The 15647-nt window shown below is 48.7% G+C and overlaps 1 protein-coding gene across 7 annotated transcripts in view; it reads right to left on the reverse strand.

Moving 5' to 3' along the window:
- The window catches only part of TK2 (thymidine kinase 2, mitochondrial), a 42014-nt gene extending 27152 nt beyond the window's left edge, over window positions 1-14862 (reverse strand). For 2 of the 7 annotated variants that reach the window (XM_025370055.1, XM_025370057.1), the window contains exons 1-5: window positions 14705-14732; window positions 13619-13621; window positions 13098-13129; window positions 6850-6924; window positions 1756-1809 (exon numbers count right to left, since the gene is read on the reverse strand). In XM_025370055.1, the coding sequence (XP_025225840.1) occupies window positions 1756-1809; window positions 6850-6924; window positions 13098-13129; window positions 13619-13621; window positions 14705-14732 (192 nt within the window). Of the gene's footprint in view, window positions 1-1755; window positions 1810-6849; window positions 6925-13097; window positions 13130-13558; window positions 13584-13618; window positions 13622-14009; window positions 14242-14358 lie in introns of those variants that run through there. The other 5 variants (XM_025370049.1, XM_025370051.1, XM_025370054.1 and 2 more) reach the window with 5 other exon arrangements.
- Between the last annotated feature and the right edge of the window lie 785 nt (window positions 14863-15647).

A 15647-nucleotide genomic window follows, 5' to 3' on the forward strand; every position in this document is an offset into this window, starting at 1 on the left:
GAATTAAGATTTTTCAAAGTATCGATCTTTCTTTTGGTCTAGAGTGGAAACTTATATAAAAATAGCTACTTCTATTGTATTTTTTATTAGGAAACTCTCATTGAAAAGGCTATCTGTAACAAGGACACTCAGACTTCTGAGGCTGTGATTCTGTCCTGGGAAATGTCACTTATGATCCCTAACTCTAGTTGTCTTACTTAATAACCGAGCCTGGGTTCCTCCTTGGCTTCTAGAGAATATGAATGTTACAGAGGTTTCTTTGTGATATTCAAAGAAGATGACTGGCATTCCATCTTCTCGCGAATGCACAGAGAAGAAATTCTTCTCATGTCTCTTTAGGATTCTTTATTGAAAGACTGAGAGGTTTTGCCTTATTTAAGAAACATCATTTCACCTGCTTTAGTTTTCTTCCTAGCTCCTATCACCACCCACCAGATTATATGTTTGCCTTCTGGCTCCCCACACTGGAATACTAGGGGCAGGAGAGCAAGAGCTTCGAATTTCTCACTGCCATATCATCCAGAACAGTGTCTGCCACGTGGCTGACAAGCACTGAATATTGGTTGAATGAATGGATGAATGCACAAGCCCCTACTAAGTGCTAGGCAGTGCGCCTAGGTTTTAGCAAATAACAGTGAACAAAGTAGACACAGTCCCTGCTCCTAGTAGAACTCGGAGTCTAATGAACCACACAAGAGATGCCAATTGTGTTGCTAAAAATCAGGGGGCATGGCAGGGCACGGTGGCTCACGTCCGTAATCCCAGCACTTTGGGAGTCTGAGGTGGGTGGATCATGTGGGTCAGGAGATTGAGACCATCCTGGCCAACATGCTGAAACCCTGTCTCCACTAAAAACACAAAAATAAGCTGGGCATGGTAGCGGGCGCCTGTAGTCCCAGCTAGTCAGGAGAGTGAGGAAGAAGAATCGCTTGAACCCGGGAGGTGGAGCTTGCAGTGAGCCGAGATCGCGCCACTGCACTCCAGTCTAGAGACAGACTGAGACTGCATCTCAAAAAAAAAAAAGAATCAGGGGGCAGCACAGGCTTCCAAGTCCATTTACTAGCTGTGTGACCTCAGGCAACTTATTTAAGTGCAATCTCCTAAACTGAAAAATGAGACTAATCATCCCTACCTCACGGGACGGGAGCTCAGAACCAACATCCCCTTCTAACTCTTGCAGGACCCAGATTCTACCCATCTCTCTCAAGCAGCCAGAGCAGAACCTCAAAATGGGGAAGGTGAAGGAAGGGCCACAGCACACTACAACCCCTGTTGCTAGGTTCACCCTTGGGAAAGCAGGCTGGCGGCTTCCAGGTAAGCCAGAGGCGGCCCCTGTTACTAGACAGGGCCAAGTTGCAAACCCAAGTCAGGGGTCCACCAAGGATCCTGGTTACTTAGAGATAGGTCCTGGGGGGTTAGGTCTGAGAAGTCCTGGGTTCTGATAGGTTTCTTCTAGGGGAGGGGAGGATTGGAATGAGCAACAAGAAATGAACACCCCTAGTGGCTAAGGTTGGCCACTGGGAATAGTATGGGATAGGAAGTCCCTGGGCTCTGTGCCTAGCCACGCAGGCCTCAGAGATCCTTGACCTCAGAACACCAACATGCCACCATTTTCTGCTTGTCCCTCCCTGGTCTTCTCCAACTCAGCTAAGAGCACAGAGGATGCCTGGGCAGTCTCAGGCTCAGGCAGAGGCATCACCATTCTCGGGTGCTTAAGGGGAAGCTGGGGGTTCATGCAACCAACAACCCACTCACCAGAGGATTGTGGCCACGGACATTTCTCCACTTGGACACAGGCTCCGTTAACACCTGGAAGGAAAGAAAACATCAGAACTGCTGCTTCTCAGTGCTGAATCCTATAAAAGTATGTAAGTGTTGAGGGGAAAGCAAGGAGAGAAGGGAAAAAGAGAGAAAAAGACTATCCAAATTTGGGTGCCCAAGGTAGGCCAAAATAGCTGACAACCCCTGTGAGGTCACAACTCTATCTAGACACGGATTCATCACATTACTTCCAGAAACATCCTGAGAACAACTCTATCCATCCCTGTACCCAATGTGCCAAGCATAGGTACGTCCTACCTCTCTATTGCCCTGGTAGCCTCCCCAAGGTCAGAGCTGGCTCTGTCCATCCCTCTTCAATGTATTCTATCCCAGCCCTGCCTGCCTACCACATCAAGCTGGCAGGTGGGTGGGTGAAGCCAGGAGGGACACTGGACAGGGCTAGGCCTGGGCAGGCCACCTGCCTCCATTTCCTGCCTCTGATCACTGCACTGGGTGCGCTGGCTACTGAGAGTCCCTGTTTCTTTAGTACGCTCCCTGTCTCACTGATTGGAGGCATTCTTTCCCTCTGGTCCTGTTTGTACCTTTTAGGATGACTGCCAATTTCTCCAACATCCTGTGTGTTTTCAGACACATATCAGGATCTCTGCTGGGCATTTCTAGAGCCTCCATCTGTGGTCTAGACACACAAATCTAGGACAACCCCAGACTCTGCTAGAGCCTTTCTGGGTATGCAGGTGTGCGCTAGAAAAGATTTAAATGGTGTTCTTGAGGCCAAGATCTTTAGAGTGCCAGGATCCACCTGGGAACTTTCAGAGTACATGTGAGAAGGGGCCATAGGTGACAAAAGACCAAAGGCAGGCAATGCATGGAACTCCTGAAAAGTAACCACCCTGGCTGGGCGCAGTGGCTCACACCTGTAATCCCAGCACTTTGGGAGGCCGAGGCAGGCAGACCACTTGAGGTCAGGAGTTCAAGGCCAGCCTGGCCAACATGGTGAAACCCCATCTCTACTAAAAATATGAAAATTAGCAAGATGTAGTGGCGCATTCCTGTAATCTCAGATACTTGGGAGACTGAGGCAGGAGAATCACTTGAACCCAGGAGGCAAAGGTTGCAGTGAGCCAAGATCACACTACTGCACTCCAGCCTGGGTGACAGAGCAAGACTCCATCTCAAAAAGGAAAGAAGGAGATGCAAGGGGAGGGGAGGGGAGGGGAGGGAAGGGAAGGGATCACCCCTCACCCTCACACCTCTGTGTCTTTGCTTATGTTGTTTCTTCTGCCCAGCATTCCCACCCCATCCCACTTCACATCAACTTTCATCACATGGAAAACTCCTATATACTCTTCAAAATCCAGTTCAAATATGCCCTCCCACTGCCCCTCTCAAACCCCCTCTCCTTCTTCTAGATCTTCTTCCCAGCCCCTAAGTAGCATACACAACACCACACAGGCCCACCAGAGTCTGGGTCACAAGGAGCCTTGCTCCCCGACCCAGTTCAGGGGTGCTTCATCCATAGCATTGTCACCCAACAAACATTTATTGAGTGCCCACTATCTGCCAGATACCCATGCTAGGCACTGAGGATACAACAATAGCAAAACCAGTCCAGCCTTTGCCTTCACAGAACCTTAAGCCTACCAGGGGAAGCAGACATTACTCAGGTAATCACAGAAGCCAACGTTTTCAAACCCCAAGAAGTGGTATAAAAGAGAGGTACAGAGCGGCCAGGGAATGCTCCATCAGGAAGCATAACCTCGCTGGGAAGGTCAGGGGACACGGAGCTCAGATCTGAAGGGAGAGTGGTCTTCCTAAAGCCAAGAAAGCTCTTCATAGCACAGAAGAACCAAACAAGGGTGTGGCCCCTGCAGCCAGACAGCCTTGGCTGGGATCTGGCTGTATCACGCACTGGCCAAGTGACCCTGGACAAGCCACTAAACCTCACTGAGCCATGGTTTCCTCATCTAAAACTGCGGTAAAAATGGTACCTACTTCAGAGGGACTCTTCTTGGGAGGATAAGATCATTTAGTATTTATGATGAACCCTTAACAGTGCTGGGCAAATAGCAGTATACTTATTGGATGTTAACTATCATTGTTGTTAATCAGCTCCAAGGCCTTCAGTGAGACAATAAGCACTTCTAAAGTGCCATTAAGAGTCATATCAGTCAGGACAGGTGTCAAGAGTCCCCAAGACCCCCCTCCTCCCCAGGTTTGATGATCCATGAGAACTCACAGGACACGGCACACAGTCATACTCACAGCTAAGATGGATTACACCAAAAGGACACAAAACAAGATCCGCAAAGGGGACCAGGTACGGTGGCTCACGCCTGTAATCCCAGCACTTTGGGAGGCTGAAGCGGGTGGATCACTTGAGGTCACGAGTTCGAAACCAACCTGGCCAACATGGTGAAACCCCATCTCTACTAAAAATACAAAAAAAAAAATAGCCAGGCATGGTGGTGGGCGCCTGTAATCCCAGCTACTTGGGAGGCTGAGGCAGGAGAATTGCTTGAACCTGGGAGGTGGAGGTTGCAGTGAGCTGAGATCATGCCACTGTACTGCAGCCTGGGTGACAGAGCGAGACTCCATCTCGGGGAAAAAAAAAAAAAGAAAGAAAGCAAAAGAAAAAAGGATCAGCAAAGGGAAAAAGGGCAGGCTACAAAGTCTGGAGGAAACCAGGCACAAGCTTCCAAGGGTCCTCTCCCAGAGGAACTGCACAGTACACACTGAATTCCCCAGGCAACAAGATGTGACAATACATGTGAAATGTTGTCCAGCAGGCAAGCTGGCCTGAACCTGGGAGTTCAAGGTTTTCATCAGCGCTCAGCCATGCAGGCAGCCACTTCCTGACATGTACCAAAATTCCGCACTCCCAGGAAGAAAGCAGGTGTCAGCATAAACCACACTGTTTGCAGAAACAGTTTAGGCAGAGAGCCTGTTATCAGTTAGGAATGGTGGGGGCACTCCCAAGATCTAAGTTCCCAGATGCCAAAGACCACCCTTGCAAGCAGGTGTTTCTAAAGGGCAGAAGTCTTAGGTCTGCTATGTTAACTCTTTCCTGCACAGCAGCACATGAACACAGCAGGACAAGGGCTATACAATGTTTATTATTTTTATCAAACTATATATAGAGATATATTTCTTTTCTTTTTTTTTTTTTTTTTGAGACAGGGCCTCACTGTCACCCAGGCTGGAGTTCAATGGCACAATCATGGCTCACCACAGCCTCAATCTCCTGGGCTCAAACAATCCTCCCACCTCAGCCTCCTGAGCAGCTGGGACTACAGGCACGTGCCACCACCTCCAGCTAAGTTTTGTACTTTTTGTAGACATGTGGTTTCGTCATGTTGGCCAGGCCACTCTCAAACTACTGGGCTCAGGTGATCCTCCCCACTCAGCCTCTAAAGTGCTGGGATTACAGGCATGAGCCACCACACCTGGCCATACATATATTTCTAACAGAAGTAAAAACAGGAAAGGAAGGGAAGAAGGACAGAAAATGACTATAAAAGTATAGAAATTGTAGCTTCTGTAGTAACAAAAGAGAGCCATCAATAGAGAAGATTAAACCACTAAAATCTAGAACAAGTAAGACAGGTCAATGTCTTATTGTAGAGATGATTCTTAAACATCTCTGAAGTTAGTTTTAGTGACTACGCTTTAAATGAACTAGAAATTAAATTAATTGCCTATGCATAGTAATAATACCCACTGCTCAGACATTGCTGTCTCGGATGTCACACTTCTAGCCCTGCTCAATAGCCTGACCTTTCTTCTCACCCATGTAGACTCTTTTCCTAACCAGACTTTAGGGCAGTCAACACTTGCACTGTCCAATACAGTGGCCATGAGCCACAAGCAGCTATTGAGACCTTGAAATGTGACCAGTCCAATTAAGATATGCTCTAAGTTACACTTATTTTACAAACAGTTTGAGCGTCCCTAATTGAAAAATCCAAAATCCTAAATGCTTCAAACTCCAAAACTTTCTGAAAACCGACATGACACTTCAAATGAAAAATTCCACACATAAATACTTAAGACAAATTTGTTTCATTCACAAAATTATTTAAAATATTGTATAAAATTACCTTCAGGCTATCTATATATGAAACACAAATGAATTTCGTGTTTTGGCTTGGGTCCCATCCCCAAGATATCTCATTACGTTTATGCAAATAGTCCAAAATCTGAAAAATTCTGAAATCTAAAACACTTCTGGTCTCAAGCATTTCAGATAAGGGATGCTCAACCAGTATCATATTCCAAAGACTTAGTATAACAAGATAGAATGCAAAATAGCTCATTGGTGATTTTTATATTGATTAAATGTTGACAAGATCACATTTGTCATATGTTATATGAAATAAAATGTCCTTTTTATTTTCTGTGGGTTTTTTTCTTTTTTTGAGACAGGGTTTCACTCCTGTTGCTCAGGATGCAGTGCAATGGCGTGATCTCAGCTCACTGCAACCTCTGCCTGAGCTTAAGCAATCCTCCCATCTCAGCTTCCCAAGTAGCTGGGGCTACAGGCACGCCCCACCATGCCTGGCATATTTTTGTAGAGATGGGGTCTCGCCATGTGGCCCAGGCTGGTCTGGAACTCCTGGGCTCAAGCGATCCACCTGCCTCCGCCTCTAGCATTACAGGCTTGAGCCACAGCACCCGGCCCTTTTTGTTTTTTTAATGAGGCTATTAGAAATGTTAAATTACACCTGTGGCTTGCACTTGTGGCTCAAATTATAGTCCTATTGGACAAGGTTAGTCCACACCCTCTATAAATTATCCCATCAAGGGGATAATTTGTTGGCCAGGCCACTCGCAAACTACTGGGCTCAGGTGATCCTCCCCCTTTAGCCTCTAAAGTGCTGGGATTACAGGCATGAGCCACCACACCTGGCCATACATATATTTCTAACAGAAGTAAAAACAGGAAAGGGAAGAAGGAAAGAAAATGACTATAAAAGTATAGAAATTGTAGCTTCTGCAATAACAAAAGAGAGCCATCAACAGGAAAATTCTAGGTTACGGCTTCCTTCAAACCTAGCGTGGAGGCCGTACCTCAACGTCTGTCGCGTTGGAGAAGAATTCCAGGCATGTCGTCTTCCCACTTGCAATATTGCCCTCGACACAGATCTGGCAAAAGACAAATGCACATTAGAGTCAGAACTCAAGCGACCAGGGAAACCTCAGGGAATGATGGCTAGGGAAAGGGCTCAGGTGAACAGCATAAATGGTTCAGTACAAGATTTTCAAATGTAAACCAAAATCCCTCCTCAGGAAACTGGCAAGGTCCCATTGTTAGTAATAACAGATAAGCTGATCCTCCCCGAGTGGCAGGCTCAGGTTGGTCCCCCGAGACCAGACCCTCCTTTACGTCAACTCCTAAACCATACACAGCTTGTCTGCCCAGCCCAGCTCTGCCCTTCCCTAGTTCAACCCCACAGACTATTAGATTTTAGGCCTAAGTGTCCTGCCTCCTTAACGAGAGCTTAAGCGATGGCTTTGAGGCTAGGAAACACATACATGTTATCTAGAATCGAATTCACTGCTTTACAGAAAAAAAAGCACTTGGTCACTGACTGGAAATTATTAGGAAAGGGGAGAAGAAAAAAAGAGCAAGGACTTTGTTAAGCACCTTGTCACAGGCCAATCCCTGAGACAGGTAACACACCATTATCATATGTAACCTCACCAAAACCTGAGAAGGGTAAGTCCTAACATTTTTCACAGAAAAGAAAAATGAGGCTTGTAGGAGACAATAAAGCAAGGACAGCTTGAACCTAGACTCTGCTGACACTGACTGCACCTGGGAGGGAAAGGGGGTCATGGCACTAGTGGGAGGGGCCGGAAACAGCCATCTGGGGCCTACCTATACCAAAGACCAAGAAGCATCCTAGAAGTAACTCATCTTAGGGAGAGAAGGTATTCCAGGCAGCGGTTCTCAGCTCCGGCTATACGCTAGGACCACCTGGGACCTTTTAAAAATCTCTACAGGGATGCCACGGCCCAGACCAATTACACCACAATCTCTAGAGTGAGACTCAAGCCTCAGTAACTTTTTTTTTCTTTGAGACAGTTTCGCTCTTGTCGCCCAGGCTGGAGCAATGTCGCAATCGCGGCTCACTGCAGCCTCCACCTCTGGGTTCAAGCCATTCTCCTGCCTCAGCCTCCCGAGTAGCTGGGATGACAGGTGCCCACCACCACACCCGACTAATTTTTTGTATTTTTAGTAGAGACAGGGTTTCACCATGTTGGCCAGGCTGGTCTCAAACTCCTGACCTCAGGTGATCCACCCACCTCAGCCTCCCAAAGTGCTGGGATTACAGGCGTGAGCCACCATGCCTGACCAACCCTCAATAACTTTTGGGGGGCTTTTGTTTGTTTGGTTTTGTTTTTTTGAGACAGAGTTTTGCTCTTGTTGCCCAGGCTGGAGTGCAATGGTGCAATCTCAGCTCGCTGCAAACTCCGCCTCCTGGGTTCCAGTGATTTGCCTGCCTCAGCCTCCTGAGTAGCTGGGAATTACCGGTGCCCAACACCACACCTGGCTAATTGTTGTATTTTTAGTAGAGACAGGGTTTCTCCATGTTGGTCAGGCTGGTCTTGAACTCTGACCTCAGGTGATCCTCCTGCCTCAGCCTCCCAAAGTGCTGGGATTACAGGTGTGAGCGACTGCACCCGGCCAAGCCTCAGTAACTTTTAAAGCGCTCCAGGCGAATTTCAATGTGCAGGCAAGGTTGGGCACCACAAGGCTGGAGCAGAGCTTCTCCACGTCTAGTCCACAGACGCCTGCTTCAGATGCACCAGAGGAGCTGGTTAAACACGAGGTGGCACCAGGTAGCATCCAGACCCTCTAAATCAGACTCTGGGCTTGAGCCCCTGATCCTGTGGCCCAGTGATTCTGACCAAGTTCTGCTCAGCCAGGCACTGCTGATGACACAGGCCCAGTGGCTCTGGCTCCAGCAGATGGCCACAGGGAACGGGCAGCTTCAATACATAAGAAGACAAATTGGCCCGTGAGAACACATGATAGACATCCTCCAGGGGCACACACAGTCAGAGAGGGGCCCGGCTGCTGCACAGAGGCCTCTTCCTCTGCACTCAGGCTGGAGGCACCCAGAGAAACCTGGGCAACGTAGGTAACTTGCCCAAGTGCCAGACCTGGCAAGGGAAGAGTCAGAGTTAGAATTCACATCCAGGCCGCTTCTCACAACTCCTGATGGAGCCTCAGTCACACCTCACATAAACACCAGGTCACAGTGGGCCGTCTCACACCACTCCACTACAGTCTCCCCAGCAACTAGAACTCTGTCAGCTGGTGGAGAAGGTTCCTCCTGCCTTGATCCTAACAGGTATCCAGGAGACACAAGGCCACTCTCCCATCCTGGGTCCCTCCCGGCCCACTCCTTTCGAGCCCCGAACTACAAAATGAACCCAAGGGAATGAACAAAAGGGCATGAAAAGACCCCATTAGGGCACTAATGGATTTAATTTTTTTTTTACTGTTCTTTAAAGAAAACTTTTCCTCTTCCTAGATCTATAAAAAGAGCTCAAACTAGACATCATTCTACATAGCCTTTTTTCTTTCCTGTTCATTGCAGCATTTTAACAGGTTGTTCAGATAAGCCCTTCTCCCAGAAACGTGTTCCTATTCCCAGCATGAAATCCTGAAGAATTGGTGAATGTCAGGCCCTGAATGAGCTCAGCCAATCTCCCCTCCGGTTTAGAGCAGGCAACACAGGAAGAATCTCACAAAGTTCCCCTGAAATGGAAGGGGGAACAGGAAGCAAGCAAAGGGAGTCTTTACATTTCTTTTTAAAGTGATGTCTAAAAATATTATAAGAGGAGTGCATGCCCATTGAAGAAAATACAGAAAATCAAAAAGGAGAAACTATCACCATAATCCCAATACTAAGAGATAAACCCCATGACATGTGAGCATATTTCATGCCAAATATTTTCTATACAGTCCTCATCTTTGAGCACGTTTCAACTGCTTATTGAAGGCCTATGCTGTGCCAGGTACTGTGTACTCAAGACCCCGTTGCAACGGCTAAAGAGCTCATGAGTGTGTGGAGGAAAGCAATAAGAAACTGTGAAAAGGAGATGGTCCCCACGCTATGGAAGCACATGGCCGGCCTGGCCCAACGCTCTGTGACTGCACTACAATTTATTTCCATTTTCCTCTGCTGTGAGGCCTTGAGTACAATTTTCCATGATTATAACTGAAACTGTGATGAGCCATCTATCCCTATTATAAATAACAATATTTAATCTTTTCTAAAAATGGAAATTAAGCATTCTTGTGCTAAGAAATACATTCTCAGTGGCCAGGCGCAGTGGCTCAGGCCTGTAATCCCAGCACTTTGGGAGGCCGAGGCAGGGGATCATTTGAGGGCAAGAGTTCGAGACCAGCCTGGCCAACATGGTGAAACCCTGTCTCTACTAAAAATACAAAAATTAGCCAGGCATGGTGGCATGTGCCTGTAGTCCCAGCTACTTGGAAGGCTGACATGGGAGGATCACCTGAGCCCGGGAAGTCGAGGCTGCAGTAAGCCGTGATTGTGCCACTGTCATCAAGCCTGGACAACAGAGCCAGACTTTGTCTCAAAAAATAAAAAATAAAAATAAAATAAAATTAGATTGCAGTGGCATTTACTCTGTAGTGCTGTTTACTCTGCAAATTTACTAAAAATCAATGAATTACACACTTAAAATGGGTGAATTTTGTGGTATGCAAATTATAACTCAGTAAAGCTGTTTTAAAAAGGAACCCAGCTAATTTCATTTAACATTCAAATAACTAAGAGAAGACACTTTTACCCCATCACACCCCAAACTCTCTCTTACGTGCTCCTTGTTAACCCCACAACTATCTCTTAAATAGACTGAGAATTTCGGCATTAATGTTTATATTTCTTTCCTGTTTGTTTCCTAAGGACAGTTTTTTTTTTCTTTCATTTGAATCACACTTCATATACTTTTATTGGTTTTGTTGTTGTTGTTTTTTTTTCATCTTTTACATAGTGAGTGCCTTCCCAGGTCACTATTTTTCAAAAACATGGTTTTTAATGGCTTTACATATTCCACTACATAAGATCTGTCACAATTTATTGAACTCCTTACTATTTGATTTTTTTTTTTTTTTTTTTTTTTTTTTTGAGACAGGGTCTTGTTCTGTTGCCCAGGATGGAGTGCAGCAATGCAATAACAGCTCACTGCAGCCTCGACCTTCCAGGCTCAATCAACCCTCCCACCTCAGTCTCCCGAGTAGCTAGGACTACTGGTGCACACCACCATGCCCAGCTAATTTTTTTTATTTTTTGTAGAAACAGCATTTTGCCACGTTGCCCAGGCTGGTCTCAGACTCCTGAGCTCAAGTGATCCTCCCACCTTGGCCTCCCGAAGTGCTGGGATTACAGGTATGAGCCATTAGGCATGGCCCTGTTGGATATTGTTCTGTCCAGCTATTTTATTAAAAAATTTTGTTGTGATACTCAATTATTTGATATTGTAAACTGTGCCATGTGATGGCTGCACTATCCACCCAGACACCGTCAACACTCTGGACATCTCTCCTCACCCAGCAACACCAGTCAACCAACCAACAACTCCCCTAGGCCCTGCTTTCCCACTCAGCTGCAGGCTGTGTGCCATCTCTAGCTTACTTAAGGTCTCTCTCCTTCCAGTCTGGCCCAGCTGGGCCCTCCACTCATGGTCCCTCACATCGCTCCCTGAGAGGCAACCTGGATGGTGCTGGGTCGGAGTAAAGCCCTTCAGTGACTCTGGGTTTTAAGACCTATTCGCAGTCCCTCTGCACCTATCCTCCAGCCCTCCCCAGCTGCCTCTCTAGGGACTGGCCACATGCCCAGGCCTGCAGGTTCTCTTTCTTCTGTGACTTGTACCTGTTACAACACTCCTGCCTCAAACTCTCCTCCATCTCCCAGCAGGCAATAAGGCGCTGCCCAAAGCTCCTCTCAGTCATCAGCCCCCCTACTCACAGCCCCCATGCTCACTGCTATTCTAGTTCCACCATTCTCCTAGTTACTGCTGTCTCCCCCATCAGACAGACCGCAGATTCCCAAATGTCAGGGCTGTTTGACTGCCAGGTCCCCAGGTCCTAGCCCAGTGCCTCCCACACAGGAGCTCACAGGACTTGAATGGTTACAAACAGTCCTGAGCCTGAATGCAGGCTCCATACAACTTTCTATGAACTAGCTACTGTGTGTCTGGGGGCACATCAAACCACACCCAAAAAGCACAGAGAACAGGCCCAGCTCACATCAATGCTAGCTCAATAATGAATAAATAGCCAGGCACAGTGGCTCATACTTGTCATCACAGCTACTCAGGAGGCTGATGCCAGAGAATCACCTGAGCCCAGGAGCTGGAGGCCAGCCTGGGCAACGCAGCAAGACCCTGTCTCTTAAATATATAAACAAACAATAATACATTAATTACCATCCAGCTCAACTTTGCATTTCCCTCCCCTTCTATGACGCCTGCTGCCATATCCTTCTCCTAATTTCAACAAACTTCCACAAATCTCAAGCATTTCAATCCTTTCTGTGTGATTTCACTACTTCCCAAGAGCTCTCTATCACCCTGAGCACCCTGGGGGCCTGCCCACACTGTCTACCCTCTGCAGATCCCAGCCACGGTACTCCTGCCACCACTTGCCTAGCCACCCCCTTTCCAGCCACAGGAGCTAGGAACTTTCAGTTCTCTTAAGGAATTGAGCCTTGGTTGGTGACCAAAATATCACTCCCTACCCCAGCCAGTAAAGCACCCAACATCCCCGTGGACACCAACCTGACCGTCCTTTGACCTTCAACCTCACACTAGTCATAGCCCCAGCCCAGAGCCAGCATCTCAAAGCCACCCTGATGCCTGAACCCACATATGTGGACCCTCAAGGTTTCTCTCTGATCCCCTGCCCACCCATCAGTCTCAGCACTGCGGGGAGAGGGTGGTGGTCGATAGAGCTTCCCTCACATCTGAGCTGCCCAACCCAAGATGAAACTGACCTTCCCCATAACACAATGAGGGTTTTTCAAATACTTTCACAATCATCCCTTAAGCTTTAACCAAATCTACCTGAAGGATACAAATACCTGTGTGCTCCTACCTGTGCAGACTCTGGGGAAAGACACAAGAAATTGGTAACAGAGGTGGCCTCCTGGGAGGGTGACAGATTTCCTTCTCCCTGGAGATTCTCTTGTATTTTTGCTTTTTACTCTGCTTTTTTCTCTCTCCTCTTCAAAAAAATAAATATTATCCTAGACAGTACACATAAAAGAGGGACTTACCACTGATTTTTTCTCTTTTTCCCGTTCTTTATCTACAAAAGAAAGGAAATCAGTTTTTAAACTCACTTTTAAATAACTCTCCTCTGCCCTAATTTGCTACATGACCACAAAAACACTAATTTTTTTTTTTTTTTTTTTTTTTTTTTTTTTTTTTGAGACGGAGTCTCGCTCTGTCACCCAGGCTGGAGTGCAGTGGCCGGATCTCAGCTCACTGCAAGCTCCGCCTCCCGGGTTCACGCCATTCTCCTGTCTCAGCCTCCCGAGTAGCTGGGACTACAGGCGCCCGCCACCTCGCCCGGCTAGTTTTTTGTATTTCTTAATAGAGACGGGGTTTCACCGTGTTAGCCAGGATGGTCTCGATCTCCTGACCTCGTGATCCGCCCGTCTCGGCCTCCCAAAGTGCTGGGATTACAGGCTTGAGCCACCGCGCCCGGCCCAAAAACACTAATTTTTATGCTCACTCCCTGGCCTAAAAATATTTTCCATTTTGGGCGCCCTCCAAGGTTGGAGGCGCGCACCACCGTCTCGCCGATGTGCCGCCCTGGGCTGCGGCTGCGTGGGTCCCCAGTGTGCTCGGGTTCTTTCACTTACTACATTGTACTTTGTATTTTCCACGTTATCTATTTAGATCTTCACAGACTGGGTGTTAAGCAAGTGGAAAGGCAGAGCAGCCTCCACTCGCGGTGCACGGGGAAGAGTGGGCGGCGGGCATGGGTTTGGGCCTGGGACGCAGGTGCTCCTCTAGGCCCAGGGCGGGCATCGCTGCCCATCCGCCCCACAGGAGGTTCTCTCAACAGCCATATGGCGGACACCAGAACCCGGGTGTAAGAGTGACCCGTTTCTGAGTGGGTCCCCACTCCCGGGGAGGGCAGGAGAGCGCTGGGGGCGTAACCCCCTCCCCTACGCTGGCACCAGAGTGTGAGGAGAATCGGCTTAGGGTAGCTCCCAGTCCCCATCGCCCCCAAGGTCGAAAGAATCGCGCCAGGAAACGGGTCGGGGGACCCGAGTTTGGGCTGCTCTTTAACGCCTCTCTTCCCATCCCAGAACAAGAGCCGGGCGCAGAACCCCATCCCCCCCGCGCTCGCTGCGGTCTAGCGCCCGGGTAACTGCCGATGGCCGCCCCCGCCCCCGCCGCAGCCGGGGAGGAAATCCCGCGCCTCGGAGGAGGCGCTTCGGGCTCGGGTGGTTTCCGGGAGCCCAGGAACCGGGAGTAGGTGGGCACATAGGGGCTGCTGGGAGGCGGGACCAAGACGCGCGTTACCCGAAGGCCAGGCCCCGCGCTGCACCCTCCGCGACCCGGGGCCTGAGGCCGGGCTCCCGGGGCTTCCCGGCCCAAAGCAGCGCAGCGCCAGGGCGGCCCAGCCCCGCAGCGGCCGCAGCAGCATAGCTGGGCGAGCGGATCCAGAGGCCCTGGAGAGTTGATTCAGAGGCCCGGGCTTCCTTCCTCCTGTGAGAGTCGGCGCGGGCTACTGCTCGTCCAGCCCTTGCGCGCCGCCTGGATCCCGGCGCCTGGCCCTTAAAGAGACCCGGTCACATTTCATCTTCTCAGCGAGAGGAGAAATACTCGAAGGGAGAGGTTCGCCGCTGGCAGCCAGAAGCCTTCCCACTGCTAGGACGCTGGCAGAACGCACCCATAACTTGGCAACACTGGGAGGATGGATGGCACATAATACCAGTGACTGATGGGTTGATTAATGATTGCAGATTACTTAATTGAACACCTTCTGTAATCAGACTCCTGGCACACACTCATGTCACTTATTCCTCCCAACAACCCTGCATATAGATATTGTCTCTCCCATTCTTCGAGCTTGTCCTCAGAGAATTAGGTAACTTGTTCAAATGGTCAGAAGCAACAGATATAATTCCTTGCTCTACTCTTTCCCCTCTTCTCACTACTGCACTTGCCTAGTCTTTTTACAAAGTAAATTTTTTGGCCCAGGCGCCGTGGCTCACACCTGTAATCCCAGCACTTTGGGAGGCCAAGGAAGGCGGATCACCTGAGGCCAGAAGTTCGAGACCAACCTTGGCCAACATGGCGAAACCCCATCTCTACTAAAAATGCAAAAAGTAGCTGGGTGTGGTGGCGGGCACCTATAATCCCAGCTACTCCGGAGGCTGAGGCAGAAAAATCGCTTGAACCTGGGAGGCGGAGATTGCAGTGAGCCAAGATCGCTGCACTGCACTCCAGCCTGAGCAACAGAGGGACACTTCGTTCCCCCTGCCAAAAAAAAAAAAAAAATTTTTTTTTTTTTAATGATCAGAAGTGGCTGGGCGTGGTGGCTCAGGCCTGTAACCCCAGCACTTTGGGAGGCCGAGGAGGGTAGATCACTTGAGGTCATGAGTTCAAGACCAGCCTGACCAACATGGCAAAACACTGTCTCTACTAAAAATACAAAAATTAGCCAGGTGTGGTGGCACAAGCCTGTAATCCCAGCTACTCAGGAGGCTGAGGCACGAGAATCACTTGAGTCTGGGAGGCGGAGGTTGCAGTGAACTGAGATGTGCCACTGCAATCCAGCCTGGGTGACAGAGACTACGTCTCAAAAA

Source organism: Theropithecus gelada, chromosome 20, assembly GCF_003255815.1.
Source record: "Theropithecus gelada isolate Dixy chromosome 20, Tgel_1.0, whole genome shotgun sequence".
NCBI lineage: Eukaryota > Metazoa > Chordata > Mammalia > Primates > Cercopithecidae > Theropithecus > Theropithecus gelada.